Source organism: Miniopterus natalensis, chromosome 15 (assembly GCF_054644295.1).
Source record: "Miniopterus natalensis isolate mMinNat1 chromosome 15, mMinNat1.hap1, whole genome shotgun sequence".
NCBI lineage: Eukaryota > Metazoa > Chordata > Mammalia > Chiroptera > Miniopteridae > Miniopterus > Miniopterus natalensis.
The window spans coordinates 21,000,820-21,027,984 of NC_142095.1; the positions used below are offsets into that span (position 1 = coordinate 21,000,820).

A 27,165-nucleotide genomic window follows, 5' to 3' on the forward strand; every position below is an offset into this window, starting at 1 on the left:
TTATGTGACTTCTAAAAAATTTAAAATGAAGTATGTGGCTCACCTTGTATTTCTACTAGCTAGCACTGGTATAGTTTCTTAACACAGAGGGTGCTGAAAGTTCCAACTGCAAATGATTCTGAGGGGCAACAGAGCTCACCCATGAGTCTTAGCTCCCTGCCTTCATCGTACACACCCAGAGGCTGATGTTCACTCTACTTGGTTGCAACTCTAGGGTGAGAGTATATGGAAATGTCTGAAAGATCCACCCTATGCAAAGAGTAAAGCAGGTGAAGTGTTTTTGGTGCTGACAAATCCTCTGGGGCCCCAGTACCCCGTGTTCTCCCCACCTCCACCTCCCATCCTTTTACAACCTTCTCTAGGAAATGATCAAGCGTTATTCCATTACAGCACCTTAGTGAGAATTTAGTTTTGGAGATCTGCTCTGCCTTGGGAATTTCATTTCATATTTAATCTCAAATTCCAGAATGAAGTGTGGAGTATGGAGCTTTGGGCTCCTGGGAGTAAGCAAGGGAGCATTTAGTGTCCTCAGATTGATAATCAGCCCCAGTATCCCCAGTTCCTTTCTGATCTTGCCCATGACTTCCTGGTTCAGTTTCTCTAGGAAATGTCACTATAGGTCTTTCCCCCTCTTCTTCTGATTCCCACAGGGTGAAAAAGGTGACCTAGGTCTGATGGGCTTACCAGGGTCAAGAGGACCAATGGGCTCCAAGGTCAGTGTGTTGGTTCAGATGGATGTTCCCAGATCTTCTCAATAAGGCTCTTGAGCAGCTGTTACCTACAAAGATGGGAAGTGGGTGTGGCTGCTGTCCTGGGCCAGGCAGTGTCACAGATGTTGGACAGCCCGATGCCAGGGTGCTTGTCTTTACCAGCCTTAGGGAGACATCAGGGCTGGGACGCAGGGGCATAGAGATGCCATCCCTACTCTTCTCCTGGGCAGCAAGGGTCAAGCCTCTGGACAAGAATACAGGTGGAAATCTTTGTTCAGGCCTTTGGGGAGGGTGGTGGTAAGAAAAACAATGTTCTTTTTAGGCCTGGCATGAACACAATCCACAGGGTCTTCTTTGTATTAAATGTTGCAACCCCCACTAAAACTTGCAGTACAATGGGACACACCTCCCCACCACATTCAGGGATTCCATCCACTCTTGAAACGAACCCAAAGGTCCTGATTTTAAACTTACCTTCTGCTTTTTTTTAGGGCTACCCCGGATCCAGAGGGGAAAAGGTTAGTGCTTCTCTCTCTCAGCTTCCCAGAGCCTGGTGTGGGTTATTGGCTCCGGGGTCAGTGAGGGTGGGCCCAGGTCTCTCTTCAATCAGTGACTACAGTGACCATGCCTCATATTCCCCCATCTTTTATCAGTGGGCTGAGAGAGAAGTGAGGGGATCCCTGAGGCCGGACAGACAGCTTAGGGAGGAGCTCCCAGTGGCGGCAGAGGCCCCTTACATGGAGCAGATGAGCACCGAAGCTGTGCCAGGTGGACAATGGACGCAGCTTGCACGGTGTGCTGGAGGAAGTTGGCACATGTGTCTTTAGACTAAGCTTCCCCACACAACTTCTCATCTGTCAAAAAGCAAAACCAAAAACCCAGCCGGAACCGGGGGACACATTTCCTATAGGATGGGAGAGGATTTGGGACCCAGACTTTTCTGTAAGTTGTCCTTTATTGATGCAGGAGGTATTTGGGGTCCAAATAGAAGGTAAATCCCAAAGCATTTCTTCCCTGGGAAGGTCTCTTAATCTCGGAGCCTGTTTCTTTGCCTGCGAAATGAGGGTATTGGCTTAGGGAGCTTTTAGTTTCAAATGTTCCAATTTCTCTCCCATGGTATGAACTCATGGACTCTCTCTGGTGGTTTTCTCTTAGGGATCCAGAGGTGAAAGGGGTGACTTGGGTCCCAAAGGAGAAAAGGTAATGGCTGTTGGATAGAAATAATCAATTACAACGAAAGTGGTGGCCCTGCCTGCCCACCCTCATCTTGTGGGCTGACTGGCTGGCTGACTGGCTGGCTGGCTGGCTGACTGGCTGACTTGCTGACTGATTGACTGGCTGACCGGTTGACTGGCTGACCGGCTGGCTGACTGGCTGACTGGCTGACTGGTTGTCTAACTGTCTGATCGGGTGACTGGATGACTGACTGACTTGCTCACTTGCTGACTTGCTGGCTGACTGGCTGACTGGCTGACCGGCTGACTGGTTGTCTAACTGTCTGATCGGGTGACTGTCTGACTGACTGTCTGACTGACTGGCTGACTGGCTGACTGACTGGGGGGCTGACAGGACTCTAACTTGAAAATGGCTGACTAAGCTCTTCCATGGCCTTTTCAAGCATTCTTTCAGAGGCAATCACTATATTTGTTGTTCTCTTCACAGGGTTTCCCAGGATTTCCTGGAATGTTGGGGCAGAAAGTAAGTACCTATGAGTAGTAAAAAATTAAAGTAAAAAAAATAGACCATCCAAAGACAACAAAAATAGGTGTACCTGTGTTCATCAGGCAGGGAAAGTGGGTCTCGCTTCCATAGAAGGTTCTGGTTTGGAAGGGGGGCAAGTTGTGAACCTGTTGGTGAGGGGGCGGCAGGAGGGCCTGAGACCCCTCCTGCTCAGTGGAAGGCTGGATGAATAGAGGCCCTCCTTTGCATGTGCTGAGCCGTAGAGGGCTGGAGTGAAGTTCACAGGCAGAGAGCTTTATGACGAGGGGCCCGGGCCTGAGCCGCAGTGTCAGGGCCCCAGGGTGAGGCGCCGGCATCTATGGCCACTGCCAACTACACCCAGCTCGGCACGTCTTCAGGGTGACACATGTACTGCTACAGGTAGGCAGAGTTACTTGAGCTGGGTGTTAGCAAACATTTTTCATTTGATAAACTTTTTATTTAAATAGTTAAATATTTAGTGGGAGTTCGTAAATATCTTGCTTTGGGACAAGGCTTAATAAAAAGGAGTTAAATCAGTTGACTTAAAGAAAAAATGTTCAGTAAATAAGAATAAGGTGATGTCAGATAGGACAAAAACTGTGAGGGTGACAATTGACTGACAGAATTTTTTAAAAACTTTTCTCCAGTCAGTAGAACATATTTAAATAAGTTCAATCATCTACATTAATTTATTATAATTTATCACTGCCTTAAATTATCAAAAAATGTTTTCTGCTACCCTAGATGGGGTTTCAGGTTAAAAATGGATTAAATAGCCGGGACAGTGTGGCTCAGTGGTTGAGTGTTGACCTAGGATCCAGGAGCTTGATTCCCGGTCAGGCACAAGCCCGGGTTTCAGGCTTGATCCCCAGTGGGGGATGTGCAAGAGGCACCTGATCAATGACTTTCTCTCATCATTGATGTTTATATCTCTCTCTCCCCCTTCCTCTCTCTGAAATCAATAGAAACATATTTAGAAAATTAAAAAAAATAGATTAAGTAATAAGCAAATTAAAGAAAATGTTAAAAGAGAAAATATGATTTTATTTGAAAATATTTAGGCTAGGTTTTCCTTCAGTGCAACAGTGAACATCAAAGAATAATCCATGACTGTAAAATGAAAGATGACAGCTTCTCTGGTCTCTGCTCCATTTACTAGACTGGCAGTCAGGAGTTCTTTTCCCCTTCCATGGCCGGCTGTTTTAACACAGAGCTGATATGATAACCTTAATTAGGTCAGAGGAGAGAAATTAGATCAAGAAATTACTGGCTGCTTCCAGTTGATGAAGAGAAGGGCCACACTTCCTTCTGAGTCTTTTTAAAACAAAGTTACGCCGCTTATGCTGCTGTTTTCTCCCAGCCAAACAATACACCCCTCTGCCCCTTCTAAATAGCCAAGAAAAATTGTGCAAACATCTCAATGGCCACATAGAATCCATCTATCCTCTTATGCTCACTCACTGCCTAGTATCCCAAAGGATATGGGAATTGGAAAGGAATCATAGGTTTAAGTTAATTTTTGGTGAGGCAAGGTGTTGGTAGTTTGGGTTGGGACAAATTCATCACATTGGCTGAGCTGACAGATAATTTCAGAGGTTTCTGCTTGATACTTAATGTATATTGGTGTTCCCTGGAATTTTCCATGTGTTATATCTCCTCTAGCCTCCATGTGAAAAGTCCTCTGTGTGTTTGTTTTCTCTGAGTCTCTGGACAGCTCTTCATGACTAACAGAAACTCTCGTGGTTGCTACTGCTAAACCTGTCTTGTTGGTGGTGCATTCTGTGCTGTAGAGGGGTTACTGGAGGTGGGAACATGCCCTTTGGTTCATGACCCAAAGAAAGAGCAAGAGGGCATGGAATCCTAGAAGACCACAAGGAGAGGCAGGAGAGAAACTAAAATGGAGAAATGGGTTTTACCAAAGGTTGGCCTTAAACTATAGAATTCTGCAGTTGGCACATTTGGTTCTGATACTTCAAAATAAGGCTTTTCAATTAGCAATATTGTTGATATTTCTTTCTATGTGTTTACAATAATTATATCTAGTATTTGAACATGTGCTGGAGCATCTCTCCCCACAAAGAGTTTTCATCTAAATAAGATGGAAGTGAGCTGGAACAAAAACCAATTCTTAAAGAAGAGTGGGGAGATGTATTACCCTATGTAGAGGTCATCACATGACCAGAAGCTTCCCACAGATGATGGTTGTCAGAATTGTGTCCAATCATCAAAAACCCATAGATTTGAATTTGTGCTAAAAACAAAACAAAACAATACAAAAAATTTCAACGAAAAGAGAAAGCATTTTACTCTACATGTTTAGTGGCACAACCACAAGTGTGACAGAAATATGGTAGTCTCCCACGTTGGCCATTCTGGATGGTGATTTGGGACACGAAAATGCGTGATCCCTGGACACAATTGCAACATCCATCATCTGTGGAAAGCTTGTGCTCCTGATGACCTGTACATAGGGTCATACATCCTCCTAAAGCTAACCCTAAACATAACACTAACACTAGACCTAATCCTAACAGTAACCATCGCCCTAACCCTAATCCTTAACATAAACATAACACTAGGTCTAATAATAACCATAAGCATATCGCTAACCCTAACCCTCAACAAGACCCTAACCGTAGGTCTAAACTTAACCCTAACAATCTCTCTAACCATAGTCCTAAACATAACCCTAACCCTAGGTATAAACCTAACCTAATCATCACTCGAACCATAACCATCAACATAACCCTAACGGTAGGTTTAATCTGAACCCTAAAAATCTCTCAAACCCTAGCCCACAACATAACCTAACCCTAGGTATAATCCTAACTCTAAACATCACTCTAACCACCGCCCTCAAAATAAACCTAAACATTGGACGAATCCTAACCCTAAACATATCTCTAACCCTAGCCCGCAACATAACCCTAACCCTAGGTCCCATCCAGACCCGAACCGTCTCTCTAACCCTAGCCCTCAACATAACCCTAACCCTAGGTCCCATCCAGACCCGAACCGTCTCTCTAACCCTAGCCCACAACATAACCCTAACCCTAGGTCCCATCCAGACCCGAACCGTCTCTATAAACCTAGCCCTCAACATAACCCTAACCCTAGGTCCCATCCAGACCCGAACCGTCTCTCTAACCGTAGCCCTCAACATAACCCTAACCCTAGGTCCCATCCGCAACCGAACCATCTCTCTAACCCTAGCCCTCAACATAACCCTAACCTTAGGTCCTATCCAGACCCGAACCGTCTGTCTAACCCTACCCCTCAACACAACCCTAACCCTAGGTCCCATCCAGACCCGAACCGTCTCTCTAACCCTAGCCCTCAACATAACCCTAACCCTAGGTCCCATCCACAACCGAACCGTCTCTCTAACCCTAGCCCTCAACATAAACCTAAACCTAGGTCCCATCCAGACCCGAACAGTCTCTCTAACCCTAGCCCTCAACATAACCCTAACGCTAAGTCCCATCCAGACCCGAACCGTCTCTCTAACCCTAGCCCTCAACATAACCCTAACCCTAGGTCCCATCCGCAACCGAACCGTCTCTCTAACCCTAGCCCTCAACATAACCCTAACCCTAGGTCCCAACCGCAACCGAACCGTCTCTCTAATCCTAGCAGTCAACATAACCCTAACCCAAGGTCCCATCCAGACCCGAACCGTCTCTCTAACCCTAGCCCTCAACATAACCCTAACCCTAGGTCCCATCCAGACCCGAACCGTCTGTCTAATCCTAGCCCTCAACATAACCCTAACCCTAGGTCCCATCCAGACCCGGACCGTATCTCCAACCCTAGCCCTCAACATAACCCTAACCCTAGGTCCCATCCAGACAGGAACCGTCTCTGTAACCCTAGCCCTGAACATAACCCTAACCCTAGGTCCCATCCAGACCCGAACCGTCTGTTTAACCCTACCCCTCAACAAAACCCTAACCCTAGGTCCCATCCAGACTCGAACCGTCTCTCTAACCCTAGCCCTCAACACAACCCTAACCCTAGGTCCCATCCAGACCCGAACCGTCTCTCTAACCGTAGCCCTCAACATAACCCTAACCCTAGGTCCCATCCGCAACCGAACCGTCTCTCTAACCCTAGCCCTCAACATAACCCTAACCCTAGGTCCTATCCAGACCCGAATCGTCTGTCTAACCCTACCCCTCAACACAACCCTAACCCTAGGTCCCATGCAGACCCGAACCGTCTCTCTAACCCTAGCCCTCAACATAACCCTAACCCTAGGTCCCATCCAGACCTGAACCGTCTATCTAACCCTAGCCCTCAACATAACCCTAACCCTAGGTCCCATCCAGACCCGAACAGTCTCTCTAACCCTAGCCCTCAACATAACCCTAACCCTAGGTCCCATCCAGACCCGAACCGTCTCTCAAACCCTAGCCCTCAACATAACCCTAACCCTAGGTCCCATCCAGACCCGAACAGTCTCTCTAACTCTAGCCCTCAACATAACCCTAACCCTAGGTCCCATCCAGACCCGAACCGTCTCTCTAAACCTAGCCCTCAACATAACCCTAACCCTAGGTCCCATCCAGACCCGAACCGTCTCTCTAACCCTAGCCCTCAACATAACCCTAACCCTAGGTCCCATCCGCAACCGAACCGTCTCTCTAACCCTAGCCCTCAACATAACCCTAACCCTAGGTCCCATCCAGACCCGAACCGTCTCTCTAACCCTAGCCCTCAACATAACCCTAGCCCTAGGTCCCATCCAGACCCGAACCGTCTCTCTAACCCTAGCCCTCAACATAACCCTAACCCTAGGTCCCATCCGCAACCGAACCGTCTCTCTAACCCTAGCCCTCAACATAACCCTAACCCTAGGTCCCATCCAGACCCGAACCGTCTCTCTAACCCTAGCCCTCAACATAACCCTAACCCTAGGTCCCATCCAGACCCGAACCGTCTCTCTAACCCTAGCCCTCAACATAACCCTAACCCTAGGTCCCATCCGCAACCGAACCGTCTCTCTAACCCTAGCCCTCAACATAACCCTAACCCTAGGTCCCATCCAGACCCGAACCGTCTCTCTAACCCTAGCCCTCAACATAACCCTAACCCTAGGTCCCATCCAGACCCGAACCGTCTCTCTAACCCTAGCCCTCAACATAACCCTAACCCTAGGTCCCATCCAGACCAGAACCGTCTCTCTAACCCTAGCCCTCAACATAACCCTAACCCTAGGTCCCATACAGAGCCGAACCGTCTCTCTAACCCTAGCCCTCAACATAACCCTAACCCTAGGTCCCATCCAGACCCGAACCGCCTCTCTACCCTAGCCCTCCACATAACCCAAACCCTAGGGCCCATCCGCAACCGAACGGTCTCTCTAACCCTAGCCCTCAACATAACCCTAACCCTAGGTCCCATCTAGACCCGAACCGTCTCTCTAACCCTAGCCCTCAACATAACCCTAACCCTAGGTCTCATCCAGACCCGAACCGTCTCTCTAACCCTAGGCCTCAACATAACCCTAACCCTAGGTCCCATCCAGACCCGAACCGTCTCTCTAACCCTAGCCCTCAACATAACCCTAACCCTAGGTCCCATCCAGAACCGAACCGTCTCTCTAACCCTAGCCCTCAACATAACCCTAACCCTAGGTCCCATCCAGACGCGAACCGCCTCTCTAACCCTAGCCCTCCACATAACCCAAACCCTAGGGCCCATCCGCAACCGAACGGTCTCTCTAACCCTAGCCCTCAACATAACCCTAACCCTAGGTCCCATCCAGACCCGAACAGTCTCTCTAACCCTAGCCCTCAACATAACCCTAACCCTAGGTCCCATCCAGACCCAAACCGTCTCTCTAACCCTAGCCCTCAACATAGCCCTAACCCTAGGTCCCATCCAGACCCGAACCGTCTCTCCAACCCTAGCCCTCAACATAGCGCTAAACCTAGGTCCCATCCACAACCGAACCGTCTCTCTAACCTTAGCCCTCAACATAACCCTAACCCTAGGTCCCATCCAGACCCGAACCGTCTGTCTAACCCTAGCCCTCAACATAACCCTAACCCTAGGTCCCATCCAGACCCGAACCGTCTCTCGAACCCTAGCCCTCAACATAACCCTAACCCTAGGTCCCATCCAGAAGCGAACCGTCTATCTAACCCTAGCCCTCAACATAACCCTAACCCTAGGTCCCATCCAGACCCGAACCGTTTCTCTAACCCTAGCCCTCAACATAACCCTAACCCTAGGTCCCATCCAGACCCGAACCGTCTCTCTAACCCTAGCCCTCAACATAACCCTAAACCTAGGTCCCATCCGCAACCAAACCGTCTCTCTAACCCTAGCCCTCAACATAACCCTAACCCTAGGTCCCATCCAGACCCGAACCGTCTCTCTAACCCTAGCCCTCAACATAACCCTAACCCTAGGTCCCATCCAGACTCGAACCGTCTCTCTAACCCTAGCCCTCAACATAACCCTAACCTTAGGTCCCATCCAGACCCGAACCGTCTCTCTAACCCTAGCCCTCAACATAACCCTAACCCTAGGTCCCATCCAGACCCGAACCGTCTCTCTAACCCTAGCCCTCAACATAACCCTAACCCTAGGTCCCATCCAGACCCGAACCGTCTCTCGAACCCTAGCCCTCAACATAACCCTAACCCTAGGTCCCATCCAGATCCGAACCGTCTCTCTAACCCTAGCCCTCAACATAACCCTAACCCTAGGTGCCATCCAGACCCGAACCGTTTCTCTAACCCTAGCCCTCAACATAACCCTAACCCTAGGTCCCATCCAGACCCGAACCGTCTCTCTAACCCTAGCCCTCAACATAACCCTAACCCTAGGTCCCATCCGCAACCAAACCGTCTCTCTAACCCTACCCCTCAACATAACCCTAACCCTAGGTCCCATCCAGACCCGAACCGTCTCTCTAAACCTAGCCCTCAACATAACCCTAACCCTAGGTCCCATCCAGACCCGAACCGTCTCTCTAACCCTAGCCCTCAACATAACCCTAACCCTAGGTCCCATCCAGACCCGAACCGTCTCTCTAAACCTAGCCCTCAACATAACCCTAACCCTAGGTCCCATCCAGACCCGAACCGTCTCTCTAACCCTAGCCCTCAACATAACCCTAACCCTAGGTCCCATCGAGACCCGAACCGTCTCTATAACCCCAGCCCTCAACATAACCCTAACCATAGGTCCCATCGAGACCCGAACCGTCTCTCTAACCCTAGCCCTCAATATAACCCTAACCCTAGGTCCCATCCAGACCCGAACCGTCTCTCTAACCCTAGCCCTCAACATAACCCTAAACCTAGGTCCCATCCAGACCCGAACCGTCTCTCTAACCCTAGCCCTCAACATAACCCTAACCCTAGGTCCCATCCAGACCCGAACCGTCTCTCTAACCCTAGCCCTCAACATAACCCTAACCCTAGGTCCCATCCAGACCCGAACCGTCTCTCTAACCCTAGCCCTCAACATAACCCTAACCCTAGGTCCCATCCAGACCCGAACCGTCTCTCTAACCCTAGCCCTCAACATAACCCTAACCCTAGGTCCCATCCAGACCCGAACCGTCTCTCTAACCCTAGCCCTCAACATAACCCTAACCCTAGGTCCCATCCATACCCGAACCGTCTCTCTAACCCTAGCCCTCAACATAACCCTAACCCTAGGTGCCATCCAGACCCGAACCGTCTGTCTAACCCTAGTCCTCAACATAACCCTAACCCTAGGTCCCATCCAGACCCGAACCGTCTCTCTAACCCTAGCCCTCAACATAACCCTAACCCTAGGTCCCATCCAGACCCGAACCGTCTCTCTAACCCTAGCCCTCAACATAACCCTAACCCTAGGTCCCATCCAGACCCGAACCGTCTCTCTAACCCCAGCCCTCAACATAACCCTAACCCTAGGTCCCATCCAGACCCGAACCGTCTCTCTAACCCTAGCCCTCAACATAACCCTAACCCTAGGTCCCATCCAGACCCGAACCGTCTCTCTAACCGTAGCCCTCAACATAACCCTAACCCTAGGTCCCATCCAGACCCGAACCGTCTCTCTAACCCTAGCCCTCAACATAACCCTAAACCTAGGTGCCATCCAGACCGGAACCGTCTGTCTAAGCCTAGCCCTCAACATAACCCTAACCCTAGGTCCCATCCAGACCCGAACCGTCTCTCTAACCCTAGCCCTCAACATAACCCTAACCCTAGGTCCCATCCAGACCCGAACCGTCTCTCTAACCCTAGCCCTCAACATAACCCTAACCCTAGGTCCCATCCAGACCCGAACCGTCTCTCTAACACTAGCCCTCAACATAACCCTAACCCTAGGTCCCACCAGACCCGAACCGTCTCTCTAACCCTAGCCCTCAAGATAACCCTAACCCTAGGTGCCATCCAGTCCCGAACCGTCTGTCTAACCCTAGCCCTCAACAAAACCCTAACTCTAGGTCCCATCGAGACCCGAACCGTCTCTCTAACCCTAGCCCTCAACATAACAATAACCCTAGGTCCCATCCAGACCCGAACCGTCTCTCTAACCCTAGCCCTCAACATAACCCTAACCCTAGGTCCCATCCAGACCCGAACCGTCTGTCTAACCCTAGCCCTCAACATAACCCTAACCCTAGGTCCCATCCAGACCCGAACCGTCTCTCTAACCCTAGCCCTCAACATAACCCTAACCCTAGGTCCCATCCAGACCCGAACCGTCTCTCTAACCCTAGCCCTCAACATAACCCTAAACCTAGGTCCCATCCAGACCCGAACCGTCTCTCTAACCCTAGCCCTCAACATAACCCTAACCCTAGGTCCCATCCAGACCCGAACCGTCTCTCTAAACCTAGCCCTAAACATAACCCTAACCCTAGGTCCCATCCAGACCCGAACCGTCTCTCTAAACCTAGCCCTCAACATAACCCTAACCCTAGGTCCCATCCAGACCCGAACCGTCTCTCTAACCCTAGCCCTCAACATAACCCCAACCCTAGGTCCCATCCAGACCCGAACCGTCTCTCTAAACCTAGCCCTCAACATAACCCTAACCCTAGGTCCCATCCAGACCCGAACCGTCTCTCTAACCCCAGCCCTCAACATAACCCTAACCCTAGGTCCCATCCAGACCCGAACCGTCTCTATAACCCCAGCCCTCAATATAACCCTAACCCTAGGTCCCATCCAGCCCAGAACCGTCTCTCTAACCCTAGCCCTCAACATAACCCTAACCCTAGGTCCCATCCAGAAGCGAACCGTCTCTCTAACCCTAGCCCTCAACATAACCCTAACCCTAGGTCCCATCCAGACCCGAACCGTTTCTCTAACCCTAGCCCTCAACATAACCCTAACCCTAGGTCCCATCCAGACTCGAACCGTCTCTCTAACCCTAGCCCTCAACATAACCCTAAACCTAGGTCCCATCCGCAACCAAACCGTCTCTCTAACCCTAGCCCTCAACATAACCCTAACCCTAGGTCCCATCCAGACCCGAACCGTCTCTCTAACCCTAGCCCTCAACATAACCCTAACCCTAGGTCCCATCCAGACCCGAACCGACTCTCTAACCCTAGCCCTCAACATAACCCTAACCCTAGGTCCCATCCAGACCCGAACCGTCTCTCTAACCCTAGCCCTCAACATAACCCTAACCCTAGGTCCCATCCAGACCCGAACCGTCTCTCTAACCGTAGCCCTCAACATAACCCTAACCCTAGGTCCCATCCAGACCCGAACCGTCTCTCTAACCCTAGCCCTCAACATAACCCTAACCCTAGGTCCCATCCAGATCCGAACCGTCTCTCTAACCCTAGCCCTCAACATAACCCTAACCCTAGGTGCCATCCAGATCCGAACCGTCTGTCTAACCCTAGCCCTCAACATAACCCTAACCCTAGGTCCCATCCAGACCCGAACCGTCTCTCTAACCCTAGCCCTCAACATAACCCTAACCCTAGGTCCCATCCAGACCCGAACCGTCTCTCTAACCCTAGCCCTCAACATAACCCTAACCCTAGGTCCCATCCAGACCCGAACCGTCTCCCTAACCCCAGCCCTCAACATAACCCTAACCCTAGGTCCCATCCGCAACCGAACCGTCTCTCTAACCCTAGCCCTCAACATAACCCTAACCCTAGGTCCCATCCAGACCCGAACCGTCTCTCTAACCCTAGCCCTCAACATAACCCTAACCCTAGGTCCCATCCAGATCCGAACCGTCTCTCTAACCCTAGCCCTCAACATAACCCTAACCCTAGGTGCCATCCAGACCCGAACCGTCTGTCTAACCCTAGCCCTCAACATAACCCTAACCCTAGGTCCCATCCAGACCCGAACCGTCTCTCTAACCCTAGCCCTCAACATAACCCTAACCCTAGGTCCCATCCAGACCCGAACCGTCTCTCTAACCCTAGCCCTCAACATAACCCTAACCCTAGGTCCCATCCAGACCCGAACCGTCTCCCTAACCCCAGCCCTCAACATAACCCTAACCCTACGTCCCATCCGCAACCGAACCGTCTCTCTAACCCTAGCCCTCAACATAACCCTAACCCTAGGTCCCATCCAGACCCGAACCGTCTCTCTAACCCTAGCCCTCAACATAACCCTAACCCTTGGTCCCATCCAGACCCGAACCGTCTCTCTAACCCTAGCCCTCAACATAACCCTAACCCTAGGTCCCATCCAGACCCGAACGGTCTCTCTAACCCTAGCCCTCAACATAACCCTAACCCTAGGTCCCATCCAGACCCGAACCGTCTCTGTAACCCTAGCCCTCAACATAACCCTAACCCTAGGTCCCATCCAGACCCGAACCGTCTCTCTAAACCTAGCCCTCAACATAACCCTAACCCTAGGTCCCATCCAGACCCGAACCGTCTCTCTAACCCTAGCCCTCAACATAACCCTAACCCTAGGTCCCATCCAGACCCGAACCGTCTCTATAACCCCAGCCCTCAACATAACCCTAACCCTAGGTCCCATCGAGACCCGAACCGTCTCTCTAACCCTAGCCCTCAATATAACCCTAACCCTAGGTCCCATCCAGACCCGAACCGTCTCTCTAACCCTAGCCCTCAACATAACCCTAACCCTAGGTCCCATCCAGACCCGAACCGTCTCTCTAACCCTAGCCCTCAACATAACCCTAACCCTAGGTCCCATCCAGACCCGAACCGTCTCTCTAACCCTAGCCCTCAACATAACCCTAACCCTAGGTCCCATCCAGACCCGAACCGTCTCTCTAACCCTAGCCCTCAACATAACCCTAACCCTAGGTCCCATCCATAACCGAACCGTCTCTCTAACCCTAGCCCTCAACATAACCCTAACCCTAGGTGCCATCCAGACCCGAACCGTCTGTCTAACCCTAGTCCTCAACATAACCCTAACCCTAGGTCCCATCCAGACCCGAACCGTCTCTCTAACCCTAGCCCTCAACATAACCCTAACCCTAGGTCCCATCCAGACCCGAACCGTCTCTCTAACCCTAGCCCTCAACATAACCCTAACCCTAGGTCCCATCCAGACCCGAACCGTCTCTCTAACCCTAGCCCTCAACATAACCCTAACCCTAGGTCCCATCCAGACCCGAACCGTCTCTCTAACCCTAGCCCTCAACATAACCCTAACCCTAGGTCCCATCCAGACCCGAACCGTCTCTCTAACCCTAGCCCTCAACATAACCCTAACCCTAGGTCCCATCCATACCCGAACCGTCTCTCTAACCCTAGCCCTCAACATAACCCTAACCCTAGGTGCCATCCAGACCCGAACCGTCTGTCTAACCCTAGTCCTCAACATAACCCTAACCCTAGGTCCCATCCAGACCCGAACCGTCTCTCTAACCCTAGCCCTCAACATAACCCTAACCCTAGGTCCCATCCAGACCCGAACCGTCTCTCTAACCCTAGCCCTCAACATAACCCTAACCCTAGGTCCCATCCAGACCCGAACCGTCTCTCTAACCCCAGCCCTCAACATAACCCTAACCCTAGGTCCCATCCAGACCCGAACCGTCTCTCTAACCCTAGCCCTCAACATAACCCTAACCCTAGGTCCCATCCAGACCCGAACCGTCTCTCTAACCGTAGCCCTCAACATAACCCTAACCCTAGGTCCCATCCAGACCCGAACCGTCTCTCTAACCCTAGCCCTCAACATAACCCTAACCCTAGGTGCCATCCAGACCGGAACCGTCTGTCTAAGCCTAGCCCTCAACATAACCCTAACCCTAGGTCCCATCCAGACCCGAACCGTCTCTCTAACCCTAGCCCTCAACATAACCCTAACCCTAGGTCCCATCCAGACCCGAACCGTCTCTCTAACCCTAGCCCTCAACATAACCCTAACCCTAGGTCCCATCCGCAACCAAACCGTCTCTCTAAACCTAGCCCTCAACATAACCCTATCCCTAGGTCCCATCCAGGCCCGAACCGTCTCTCTAACCCTAGCCCTCAACATAACCCTAACCCTAGGTCCCATCCAGACCCGAACCGTCTCTCTAACCCTAGCCCTCAACATAACCCTAACCCTAGGTCCCATCCAGACCCGAACCGTCTCTCTAACCCTAGCCCTCAACATAACCCTAACCCTAGGTCCCATCCAGACCCGAACCGTCTCTCTAACCCTAGCCCTCAACATAACCCTAACCCTAGGTCCCATCCAGACCCGAACCGTCTCTCTAACACTAGCCCTCAACATAACCCTAACCCTAGGTCCCACCAGACCCGAACCGTCTCTCTAACCCTAGCCCTCAAGATAACCCTAACCCTAGGTGCCATCCAGTCCCGAACCGTCTGTCTAACCCTAGCCCTCAACAAAACCCTAACTCTAGGTCCCATCGAAACCCGAACCGTCTCTCTAACCCTAGCCCTCAACATAACAATAACCCTAGGTCCCATCCAGACCCGAACCGTCTCTCTAACCCTAGCCCTCAATATAACCCTAACCCTAGGTCCCATCCAGACCCGAACCGTCTCTCTAACCCTAGCCCTCAACATAACCCTAAACCTAGGTCCCATCCAGACCCGAACCGTCTCTCTAACCCTAGCCCTCAACATAACCCTAACCCTAGGTCCCATCCAGACCCGAACCGTCTCTCTAACCCTAGCCCTCAACATAACCCTAACCCTAGGTCCCATCCAGACCCGAACCGTCTCTCTAACCCTAGCCCTCAACATAACCCTAACCCTAGGTCCCATCCAGACCCGAACCGTCTCTCTAACCCTAGCCCTCAACATAACCCTAACCCTAGGTCCCATCCAGACCCGAACCGTCTCTCTAACCCTAGCCCTCAACATAACCCTAACCCTAGGTCCCATCCATACCCGAACCGTCTCTCTAACCCTAGCCCTCAACATAACCCTAACCCTAGGTGCCATCCAGACCCGAACCGTCTGTCTAACCCTAGTCCTCAACATAACCCTAACCCTAGGTCCCATCCAGACCCGAACCGTCTCTCTAACCCTAGCCCTCAACATAACCCTAACCCTAGGTCCCATCCAGACCCGAACCGTCTCTCTAACCCTAGCCCTCAACATAACCCTAACCCTAGGTCCCATCCAGACCCGAACCGTCTCTCTAACCCCAGCCCTCAACATAACCCTAACCCTAGGTCCCATCCAGACCCGAACCGTCTCTCTAACCCTAGCCCTCAACATAACCCTAACCCTAGGTCCCATCCAGACCCGAACCGTCTCTCTAACCGTAGCCCTCAACATAACCCTAACCCTAGGTCCCATCCAGACCCGAACCGTCTCTCTAACCCTAGCCCTCAACATAACCCTAACCCTAGGTGCCATCCAGACCGGAACCGTCTGTCTAAGCCTAGCCCTCAACATAACCCTAACCCTAGGTCCCATCCAGACCCGAACCGTCTCTCTAACCCTAGCCCTCAACATAAACCTAACCCTAGGTCCCATCCAGACCCGAACCGTCTCTCTAACCCTAGCCCTCAACATAACCCTAACCCTAGGTCCCATCCGCAACCAAACCGTCTCTCTAAACCTAGCCCTCAACATAACCCTATCCCTAGGTCCCATCCAGGCCCGAACCGTCTCTCTAACCCTAGCCCTCAACATAACCCTAACCCTAGGTCCCATCCAGACCCGAACCGTCTCTCTAACCCTAGCCCTCAACATAACCCTAACCCTAGGTCCCATCCAGACCCGAACCGTCTCTCTAACCCTAGCCCTCAACATAACCCTAACCCTAGGTCCCATCCAGACCCGAACCGTCTCTCTAACCCTAGCCCTCAACATAACCCTAACCCTAGGTCCCATCCAGACCCGAACCGTCTCTCTAACACTAGCCCTCAACATAACCCTAACCCTAGGTCCCACCAGACCCGAACCGTCTCTCTAACCCTAGCCCTCAAGATAACCCTAACCCTAGGTGCCATCCAGTCCCGAACCGTCTGTCTAACCCTAGCCCTCAACAAAACCCTAACTCTAGGTCCCATCGAGACCCGAACCGTCTCTCTAACCCTAGCCCTCAACATAACAATAACCCTAGGTCCCATCCAGACCCGAACCGTCTCTCTAACCCTAGCCCTCAACATAACCCTAACCCTAGGTCCCATCCAGACCCGAACCGTCTCTCTAACCCTAGCCCTCAACATAACCCTAACCCTAGGTCCCATCCAGACCCGAACCGTCTCTCTAACCCTAGCCCTCAACATAACCCTAACCCTAGGTCCCATCCAGACCCGAACCGTCTCTCTAACCCTAGCCCTCAACATAACCCTAACCCTAGGTCCCATCCAGACCCGAACCGTCTCTCTAACCCTAGCCCTCAACATAACCCTAACCCTAGGTCCCATCCAGACCCGAACCGTCTCTCTAAACCTAGCCCTAAACATAACCCTAACCCTAGGTCCCATCCAGACCCGAACCGTCTCTCTAAACCTAGCCCTCAACATAACCCTAACCCTAGGTCCCATCCAGACCCGAACCGTCTCTCTAACCCTAGCCCTCAACATAACCCCAACCCTAGGTCCCATCCAGACCCGAACCGTCTCTCTAAACCTAGCCCTCAACATAACCCTAACCCTAGGTCCCATCCAGACCCGAACCGTCTCTCTAACCCCAGCCCTCAACATAACCCTAACCCTAGGTCCCATCCAGACCCGAACCGTCTCTATAACCCCAGCCCTCAATATAACCCTAACCCTAGGTCCCATCCAGCCCAGAACCGTCTCTCTAACCCTAGCCCTCAACATAACCCTAACCCTAGGTCCCATCCAGAAGCGAACCGTCTCTCTAACCCTAGCCCTCAACATAACCCTAACCCTAGGTCCCATCCAGACCCGAACCGTTTCTCTAACCCTAGCCCTCAACATAACCCTAACCCTAGGTCCCATCCAGACCCGAACCGTCTCTCTAACCCTAGCCCTCAACATAACCCTAAACCTAGGTCCCATCCGCAACCAAACCGTCTCTCTAACCCTAGCCCTCAACATAACCCTAACCCTAGGTCCCATCCAGACCCGAACCGTCTCTCTAACCCTAGCCCTCAACATAACCCTAACCCTAGGTCCCATCCAGACCCGAACCGACTCTCTAACCCTAGCCCTCAACATAACCCTAACCCTAGGTCCCATCCAGACCCGAACCGTCTCTCTAACCCTAGCCCTCAACATAACCCTAACCCTAGGTCCCATCCAGACCCGAACCGTCTCTCTAACCGTAGCCCTCAACATAACCCTAACCCTAGGTCCCATCCAGACCCGAACCGTCTCTCTAACCCTAGCCCTCAACATAACCCTAACCCTAGGTCCCATCCAGATCCGAACCGTCTCTCTAACCCTAGCCCTCAACATAACCCTAACCCTAGGTGCCATCCAGATCCGAACCGTCTGTCTAACCCTAGCCCTCAACATAACCCTAACCCTAGGTCCCATCCAGACCCGAACCGTCTCTCTAACCCTAGCCCTCAACATAACCCTAACCCTAGGTCCCATCCAGACCCGAACCGTCTCTCTAACCCTAGCCCTCAACATAACCCTAACCCTAGGTCCCATCCAGACCCGAACCGTCTCCCTAACCCCAGCCCTCAACATAACCCTAACCCTAGGTCCCATCCGCAACCGAACCGTCTCTCTAACCCTAGCCCTCAACATAACCCTAACCCTAGGTCCCATCCAGACCCGAACCGTCTCTCTAACCCTAGCCCTCAACATAACCCTAACCCTAGGTCCCATCCAGATCCGAACCGTCTCTCTAACCCTAGCCCTCAACATAACCCTAACCCTAGGTGCCATCCAGACCCGAACCGTCTGTCTAACCCTAGCCCTCAAAATAACCCTAACCCTAGGTCCCATCCAGACCCGAACCGTCTCTCTAACCCTAGCCCTCAACATAACCCTAACCCTAGGTCCCATCCAGACCCGAACCGTCTCTCTAACCCTAGCCCTCAACATAACCCTAACCCTAGGTCCCATCCAGACCCGAACCGTCTCCCTAACCCCAGCCCTCAACATAACCCTAACCCTACGTCCCATCCGCAACCGAACCGTCTCTCTAACCCTAGCCCTCAACATAACCCTAACCCTAGGTCCCATCCAGACCCGAACCGTCTCTCTAACCCTAGCCCTCAACATAACCCTAACCCTTGGTCCCATCCAGACCCGAACCGTCTCTCTAACCCTAGCCCTCAACATAACCCTAACCCTAGGTCCCATCCAGACCCGAACGGTCTCTCTAACCCTAGCCCTCAACATAACCCTAACCCTAGGTCCCATCCAGACCCGAACCGTCTCTGTAACCCTAGCCCTCAACATAACCCTAACCCTAGGTCCCATCCAGACCCGAACCGTCTCTCTAAACCTAGCCCTCAACATAACCCTAACCCTAGGTCCCATCCAGACCCGAACCGTCTCTCTAACCCTAGCCCTCAACATAACCCTAACCCTAGGTCCCATCCAGACCCGAACCGTCTCTATAACCCCAGCCCTCAACATAACCCTAACCCTAGGTCCCATCGAGACCCGAACCGTCTCTCTAACCCTAGCCCTCAATATAACCCTAACCCTAGGTCCCATCCAGACCCGAACCGTCTCTCTAACCCTAGCCCTCAACATAACCCTAACCCTAGGTCCCATCCAGACCCGAACCGTCTCTCTAACCCTAGCCCTCAACATAACCCTAACCCTAGGTCCCATCCAGACCCGAACCGTCTCTCTAACCCTAGCCCTCAACATAACCCTAACCCTAGGTCCCATCCAGACCCGAACCGTCTCTCTAACCCTAGCCCTCAACATAACCCTAACCCTAGGTCCCATCCAGACCCGAACCGTCTCTCTAACCCTAGCCCTCAACATAACCCTAACCCTAGGTCCCATCCAGACCCGAACCGTCTCTCTAACCCTAGCCCTCAACATAACCCTAACCCTAGGTCCCATCCATACCCGAACCGTCTCTCTAACCCTAGCCCTCAACATAACCCTAACCCTAGGTGCCATCCAGACCCGAACCGTCTGTCTAACCCTAGTCCTCAACATAACTCTAACCCTAGGTCCCATCCAGACCCGAACCGTCTCTCTAACCCTAGCCCTTAACATAACCCTAACCCTAGGTCCCATCCAGACCCGAACCGTCTCTCTAACCCTAGCCCTCAACATAACCCTAACCCTAGGTCCCATCCAGACCCGAACCGTCTCTCTAACCCCAGCCCTCAACATAACCCTAACCCTAGGTCCCATCCAGACCCGAACCGTCTCTCTAACCCTAGCCCTCAACATAACCCTAACCCTAGGTCCCATCCAGACCCGAACCGTCTCTCTAACCGTAGCCCTCAACATAACCCTAACCCTAGGTCCCATCCAGACCCGAACCGTCTCTCTAACCCTAGCCCTCAACATAACCCTAACCCTAGGTGCCATCCAGACCGGAACCGTCTGTCTAAGCCTAGCCCTCAACATAACCCTAACCCTAGGTCCCATCCAGACCCGAACCGTCTCTCTAACCCTAGCCCTCAACATAACCCTAACCCTAGGTCCCATCCAGACCCGAACCGTCTCTCTAACCCTAGCCCTCAACATAACCCTAACCCTAGGTCCCATCCGCAACCAAACCGTCTCTCTAAACCTAGCCCTCAACATAACCCTATCCCTAGGTCCCATCCAGGCCCGAACCGTCTCTCTAACCCTAGCCCTCAACATAACCCTAACCCTAGGTCCCATCCAGACCCGAACCGTCTCTCTAACCCTAGCCCTCAACATAACCCTAACCCTAGGTCCCATCCAGACCCGAACCGTCTCTCTAACCCTAGCCCTCAACATAACCCTAACCCTAGGTCCCATCCAGACCCGAACCGTCTCTCTAACCCTAGCCCTCAACATAACCCTAACCCTAGGTCCCATCCAGACCCGAACCGTCTCTCTAACACTAGCCCTCAACATAACCCTAACCCTAGGTCCCACCAGACCCGAACCGTCTCTCTAACCCTAGCCCTCAAGATAACCCTAACCCTAGGTGCCATCCAGTCCCGAACCGTCTGTCTAACCCTAGCCCTCAACAAAACCCTAACTCTAGGTCCCATCGAGACCCGAACCGTCTCTCTAACCCTAGCCCTCAACATAACAATAACCCTAGGTCCCATCCAGACCCGAACCGTCTCTCTAACCCTAGCCCTCAACATAACCCTAACCCTAGGTCCCATCCAGACCCGAACCGTCTCTCTAACCCTAGCCCTCAACATAACCCTAACCCTAGGTCCCATCCAGACCCGAACCGTCTCTCTAACCCTAGCCCTCAACATAACCCTAACCCTAGGTCCCATCCAGACCCGAACCGTCTCTCTAACCCTAGCCCTCAACATAACCCTAACCCTAGGTCCCATCCAGACCCGAACCGTCTCTCTAACCCTAGCCCTCAACATAACCCTAACCCTAGGTCCCATCCAGACCCGAACCGTCTCTCTAAACCTAGCCCTAAACATAACCCTAACCCTAGGTCCCATCCAGACCCGAACCGTCTCTCTAAACCTAGCCCTCAACATAACCCTAACCCTAGGTCCCATCCAGACCCGAACCGTCTCTCTAACCCTAGCCCTCAACATAACCCCAACCCTAGGTCCCATCCAGACCCGAACCGTCTCTCTAAACCTAGCCCTCAACATAACCCTAACCCTAGGTCCCATCCAGACCCGAACCGTCTCTCTAACCCCAGCCCTCAACATAACCCTAACCCTAGGTCCCATCCAGACCCGAACCGTCTCTATAACCCCAGCCCTCAATATAACCCTAACCCTAGGTCCCATCCAGCCCAGAACCGTCTCTCTAACCCTAGCCCTCAACATAACCCTAACCCTAGGTCCCATCCAGAAGCGAACCGTCTCTCTAACCCTAGCCCTCAACATAACCCTAACCCTAGGTCCCATCCAGACCCGAACCGTTTCTCTAACCCTAGCCCTCAACATAACCCTAACCCTAGGTCCCATCCAGACCCGAACCGTCTCTCTAACCCTAGCCCTCAACATAACCCTAAACCTAGGTCCCATCCGCAACCAAACCGTCTCTCTAACCCTAGCCCTCAACATAACCCTAACCCTAGGTCCCATCCAGACCCGAACCGTCTCTCTAACCCTAGCCCTCAACATAACCCTAACCCTAGGTCCCATCCAGACCCGAACCGACTCTCTAACCCTAGCCCTCAACATAACCCTAACCCTAGGTCCCATCCAGACCCGAACCGTCTCTCTAACCCTAGCCCTCAACATAACCCTAACCCTAGGTCCCATCCAGACCCGAACCGTCTCTCTAACCGTAGCCCTCAACATAACCCTAACCCTAGGTCCCATCCAGACCCGAACCGTCTCTCTAACCCTAGCCCTCAACATAACCCTAACCCTAGGTCCCATCCAGATCCGAACCGTCTCTCTAACCCTAGCCCTCAACATAACCCTAACCCTAGGTGCCATCCAGATCCGAACCGTCTGTCTAACCCTAGCCCTCAACATAACCCTAACCCTAGGTCCCATCCAGACCCGAACCGTCTCTCTAACCCTAGCCCTCAACATAACCCTAACCCTAGGTCCCATCCAGACCCGAACCGTCTCTCTAACCCTAGCCCTCAACATAACCCTAACCCTAGGTCCCATCCAGACCCGAACCGTCTCCCTAACCCCAGCCCTCAACATAACCCTAACCCTAGGTCCCATCCGCAACCGAACCGTCTCTCTAACCCTAGCCCTCAACATAACCCTAACCCTAGGTCCCATCCAGACCCGAACCGTCTCTCTAACCCTAGCCCTCAACATAACCCTAACCCTAGGTCCCATCCAGATCCGAACCGTCTCTCTAACCCTAGCCCTCAACATAACCCTAACCCTAGGTGCCATCCAGACCCGAACCGTCTGTCTAACCCTAGCCCTCAACATAACCCTAACCCTAGGTCCCATCCAGACCCGAACCGTCTCTCTAACCCTAGCCCTCAACATAACCCTAACCCTAGGTCCCATCCAGACCCGAACCGTCTCTCTAACCCTAGCCCTCAACATAACCCTAACCCTAGGTCCCATCCAGACCCGAACCGTCTCCCTAACCCCAGCCCTCAACATAACCCTAACCCTAGGTCCCATCCGCAACCGAACCGTCTCTCTAACCCTAGCCCTCAACATAACCCTAACCCTAGGTCCCATCCAGACCCGAACCGTCTCTCTAACCCTAGCCCTCAACATAACCCTAACCCTTGGTCCCATCCAGACCCGAACCGTCTCTCTAACCCTAGCCCTCAACATAACCCTAACCCTAGGTCCCATCCAGACCCGAACGGTCTCTCTAACCCTAGCCCTCAACATAACCCTAACCCTAGGTCCCATCCAGACCCGAACCGTCTCTCTAACCCTAGCCCTCAACATAACCCTAACCCTAGGTCCCATCCAGACCCGAACCGTCTCTCTAAACCTAGCCCTCAACATAACCCTAACCCTAGGTCCCATCCAGACCCGAACCGTCTCTCTAACCCTAGCCCTCAACATAACCCTAACCCTAGGTCCCATCCAGACCCGAACCGTCTCTATAACCCCAGCCCTCAACATAACCCTAACCCTAGGTCCCATCGAGACCCGAACCGTCTCTCTAACCCTAGCCCTCAATATAACCCTAACCCTAGGTCCCATCCAGACCCGAACCGTCTCTCTAACCCTAGCCCTCAACATAACCCTAACCCTAGGTCCCATCCAGACCCGAACCGTCTCTCTAACCCTAGCCCTCAACATAACCCTAACCCTAGGTCCCATCCAGACCCGAACCGTCTCTCTAACCCTAGCCCTCAACATAACCCTAACCCTAGGTCCCATCCAGACCCGAACCGTCTCTCTAACCCTAGCCCTCAACATAACCCTAACCCTAGGTCCCATCCATAACCGAACCGTCTCTCTAACCCTAGCCCTCAACATAACCCTAACCCTAGGTGCCATCCAGACCCGAACCGTCTGTCTAACCCTAGTCCTCAACATAACCCTAACCCTAGGTCCCATCCAGACCCGAACCGTCTCTCTAACCCTAGCCCTCAACATAACCCTAACCCTAGGTCCCATCCAGACCCGAACCGTCTCTCTAACCCTAGCCCTCAACATAACCCTAACCCTAGGTCCCATCCAGACCCGAACCGTCTCTCTAACCCCAGCCCTCAACATAACCCTAACCCTAGGTCCCATCCAGACCCGAACCGTCTCTCTAACCCTAGCCCTCAACATAACCCTAACCCTAGGTCCCATCCAGACCCGAACCGTCTCTCTAACCCTAGCCCTCAACATAACCCTAACCCTAGGTCCCATCCAGACCCGAACCGTCTCTCTAACCCTAGCCCTCAACATAACCCTAACCCTAGGTGCCATCCAGACCGGAACCGTCTGTCTAAGCCTAGCCCTCAACATAACCCTAACCCTAGGTCCCATCCAGACCCGAACCGTCTCTCTAACCCTAGCCCTCAACATAACCCTAACCCTAGGTCCCATCCAGACCCGAACCGTCTCTCTAACCCTAGCCCTCAACATAACCCTAACCCTAGGTCCCATCCGCAACCAAACCGTCTCTCTAAACCTAGCCCTCAACATAACCCTATCCCTAGGTCCCATCCAGGCCCGAACCGTCTCTCTAACCCTAGCCCTCAACATAACCCTAACCCTAGGTCCCATCCAGACCCGAACCGTCTCTCTAACCCTAGCCCTCAACATAACCCTAACCCTAGGTCCCATCCAGACCCGAACCGTCTCTCTAACCCTAGCCCTCAACATAACCCTAACCCTAGGTGCCATCCAGACCCGAACCGTCTCTCTAACCCTAGCCCTCAACATAACCCTAACCCTAGGTCCCTTCCGCAACCGAACCGTCTCTCTAACCCTAGCCCTCAACATAACCCTAACCCTAGGTCCCATCCAGACCCGAACCGTCTCTCTAACCCTAGCCCTCAAGATAACCCTAACCCTAGGTGCCATCCAGTCCCGAACCGTCTGTCTAACCCTAGCCCTCAACAAAACCCTAACTCTAGGTCCCATCGAGACCCGAACCGTCTCTCTAACCCTAGCCCTCAACATAACAATAACCCTAGGTCCCATCCAGACCCGAACCGTCTCTCTAACCCTAGCCCTCAACATAACCCTAACCCTAGGTCCCATCCAGACCCGAACCGTCTCTCTAACCCTAGCCCTCAACATAACCCTAACCCTAGGTCCCATCCAGACCCGAACCGTCTCTCTAACCCTAGCCCTCAACATAACCCTAACCCTAGGTCCCATCCAGACCCGAACCGTCTCTCTAACCCTAGCCCTCAACATAACCCTAACCCTAGGTCCCATCCAGACCCGTACCGTCTCTCTAACCCTAGCCCTCAACATAACCCTAACCCTAGGTCCCATCCAGACCCGAACCGTCTCTCTAAACCTAGCCCTCAACATAACCCTAACCCTAGGTCCCATCCAGACCCGAACCGTCTCTCTAAACCTAGCCCTCAACATAACCCTAACCCTAGGTCCCATCCAGACCCGAACCGTCTCTCTAACCCTAGCCCTCAACATAACCCCAACCCTAGGTCCCATCCAGACCCGAACCGTCTCTCTAAACCTAGCCCTCAACATAACCCTAACCCTAGGTCCCATCCAGACCCGAACCATCTCTCTAACCCCAGCCCTCAACATAACCCTAACCCTAGGTCCCATCCAGACCCGAACCGTCTCTATAACCCCAGCCCTCAATATAACCCTAACCCTAGGTCCCATCCAGCCCCGAACCGTCTCTCTAACCCTAGCCCTCAACATAACCCTAACCCTAGGTCCCATCCAGAAGCGAACCGTCTCTCTAACCCTAGCCCTCAACATAACCCTAACCCTAGGTCCCATCCAGACCCGAACCGTTTCTCTAACCCTAGCCCTCAACATAACCCTAACCCTAGGTCCCATCGAGACCCGAACCGTCTCTCTAACCCTAGCCCTCAACATAACCCTAACCCTAGGTCCCATCCAGACCCGAACCGTCTCTGTAACCCTAGCCCTCAACATAACCCTAACCCTAGGTCCCATCCAGACCCGAACCGTCTCTCTAAACCTAGCCCTCAACATAACCCTAACCCTAGGTCCCATCCAGAAGCGAACCGTCTCTCTAAACCTAGCCCTCAACATAACCCTAACCCTAGGTCCCATCCAGACCCGAACCGTTTCTCTAACCCTAGCCCTCAACATAACCCTAACCCTAGGTCCCATCCAGACCCGAACCGTCTCTCTAACCCTAGCCCTCAACATAACCCTAAACCTAGGTCCCATCCGCAACCAAACCGTCTCTCTAACCCTAGCCCTCAACATAACCCTAACCCTAGGTCCCATCCAGACCCGAACCGTCTCTCTAACCCTAGCCCTCAACATAACCCTAACCCTAGGTCCCATCCAGACCCGAACCGACTCTCTAACCCTAGCCCTCAACATAACCCTAACCCTAGGTCCCATCCAGACCCGAACCGTCTCTCTAACCCTAGCCCTCAACATAACCCTAACCCTAGGTCCCATCCAGACCCGAACCGTCTCTCTAACCCTAGCCCTCAACATAACCCTAACCCTAGGTCCCATCCAGACCCGAACCGTCTCTCTAACCCTAGCCCTCAACATAACCCTAACCCTAGGTCCCATCCAGATCCGAACCGTCTCTCTAACCCTAGCCCTCAACATAACCCTAACCCTAGGTCCCATCCAGACCCGAACCGTCTCTCTAACCCTAGCCCTCAACATAACCCTAACCCTAGGTCCCATCCAGACCCGAACCGTCTCTCTAACCCTAGCCCTCAACATAACCCTAACCCTAGGTCCCATCCAGACCCGAACCGTCTCTCTAACCCTAGCCCTCAACATAACCCTAACCCTAGGTCCCATCCAGATCCGAACCGTCTCTCTAACCCTAGCCCTCAAAATAACCCTAACCCTAGGTCCCATCCAGACCCGAACCGTCTCTCTAACCCTAGCCCTCAACATAACCCTAAACCTAGGTCCCATCCGCAACCAAACCGTCTCTCTAACCCTAGCCCTCAACATAACCCTAACCCTAGGTCCCATCCAGACCCGAACCGTCTCTCTAACCCTAGCCCTCAACATAACCCTAACCCTAGGTCCCATCCAGACCCGAACCGACTCTCTAACCCTAGCCCTCAACATAACCCTAACCCTAGGTCCCATCCAGACCCGAACCGTCTCTCTAACCCTAGCCCTCAACATAACCCTAACCCTAGGTCCCATCCAGACCCGAACCGTCTCTCTAACCCTAGCCCTCA

General features: G+C 52.6%; 1 protein-coding gene across 3 annotated transcripts in view; it reads left to right on the forward strand.

Annotated features, from left to right (window-relative positions):
• COLQ (collagen like tail subunit of asymmetric acetylcholinesterase) overlaps positions 1–27,165 on the forward strand; it is a 501,022-nt gene that overhangs the window by 29,165 nt on the left and 444,692 nt on the right. For all 3 annotated transcript variants that reach the window (XM_087824614.1, XM_087824615.1, XM_087824616.1), the window contains 4 exons: positions 651–713; positions 1,202–1,228; positions 1,866–1,910; positions 2,373–2,408. In XM_087824614.1, coding sequence (XP_087680740.1) covers positions 651–713; positions 1,202–1,228; positions 1,866–1,910; positions 2,373–2,408 — 171 coding nt within the window. The remainder of the gene's footprint in view (positions 1–650; positions 714–1,201; positions 1,229–1,865; positions 1,911–2,372; positions 2,409–27,165) is intronic.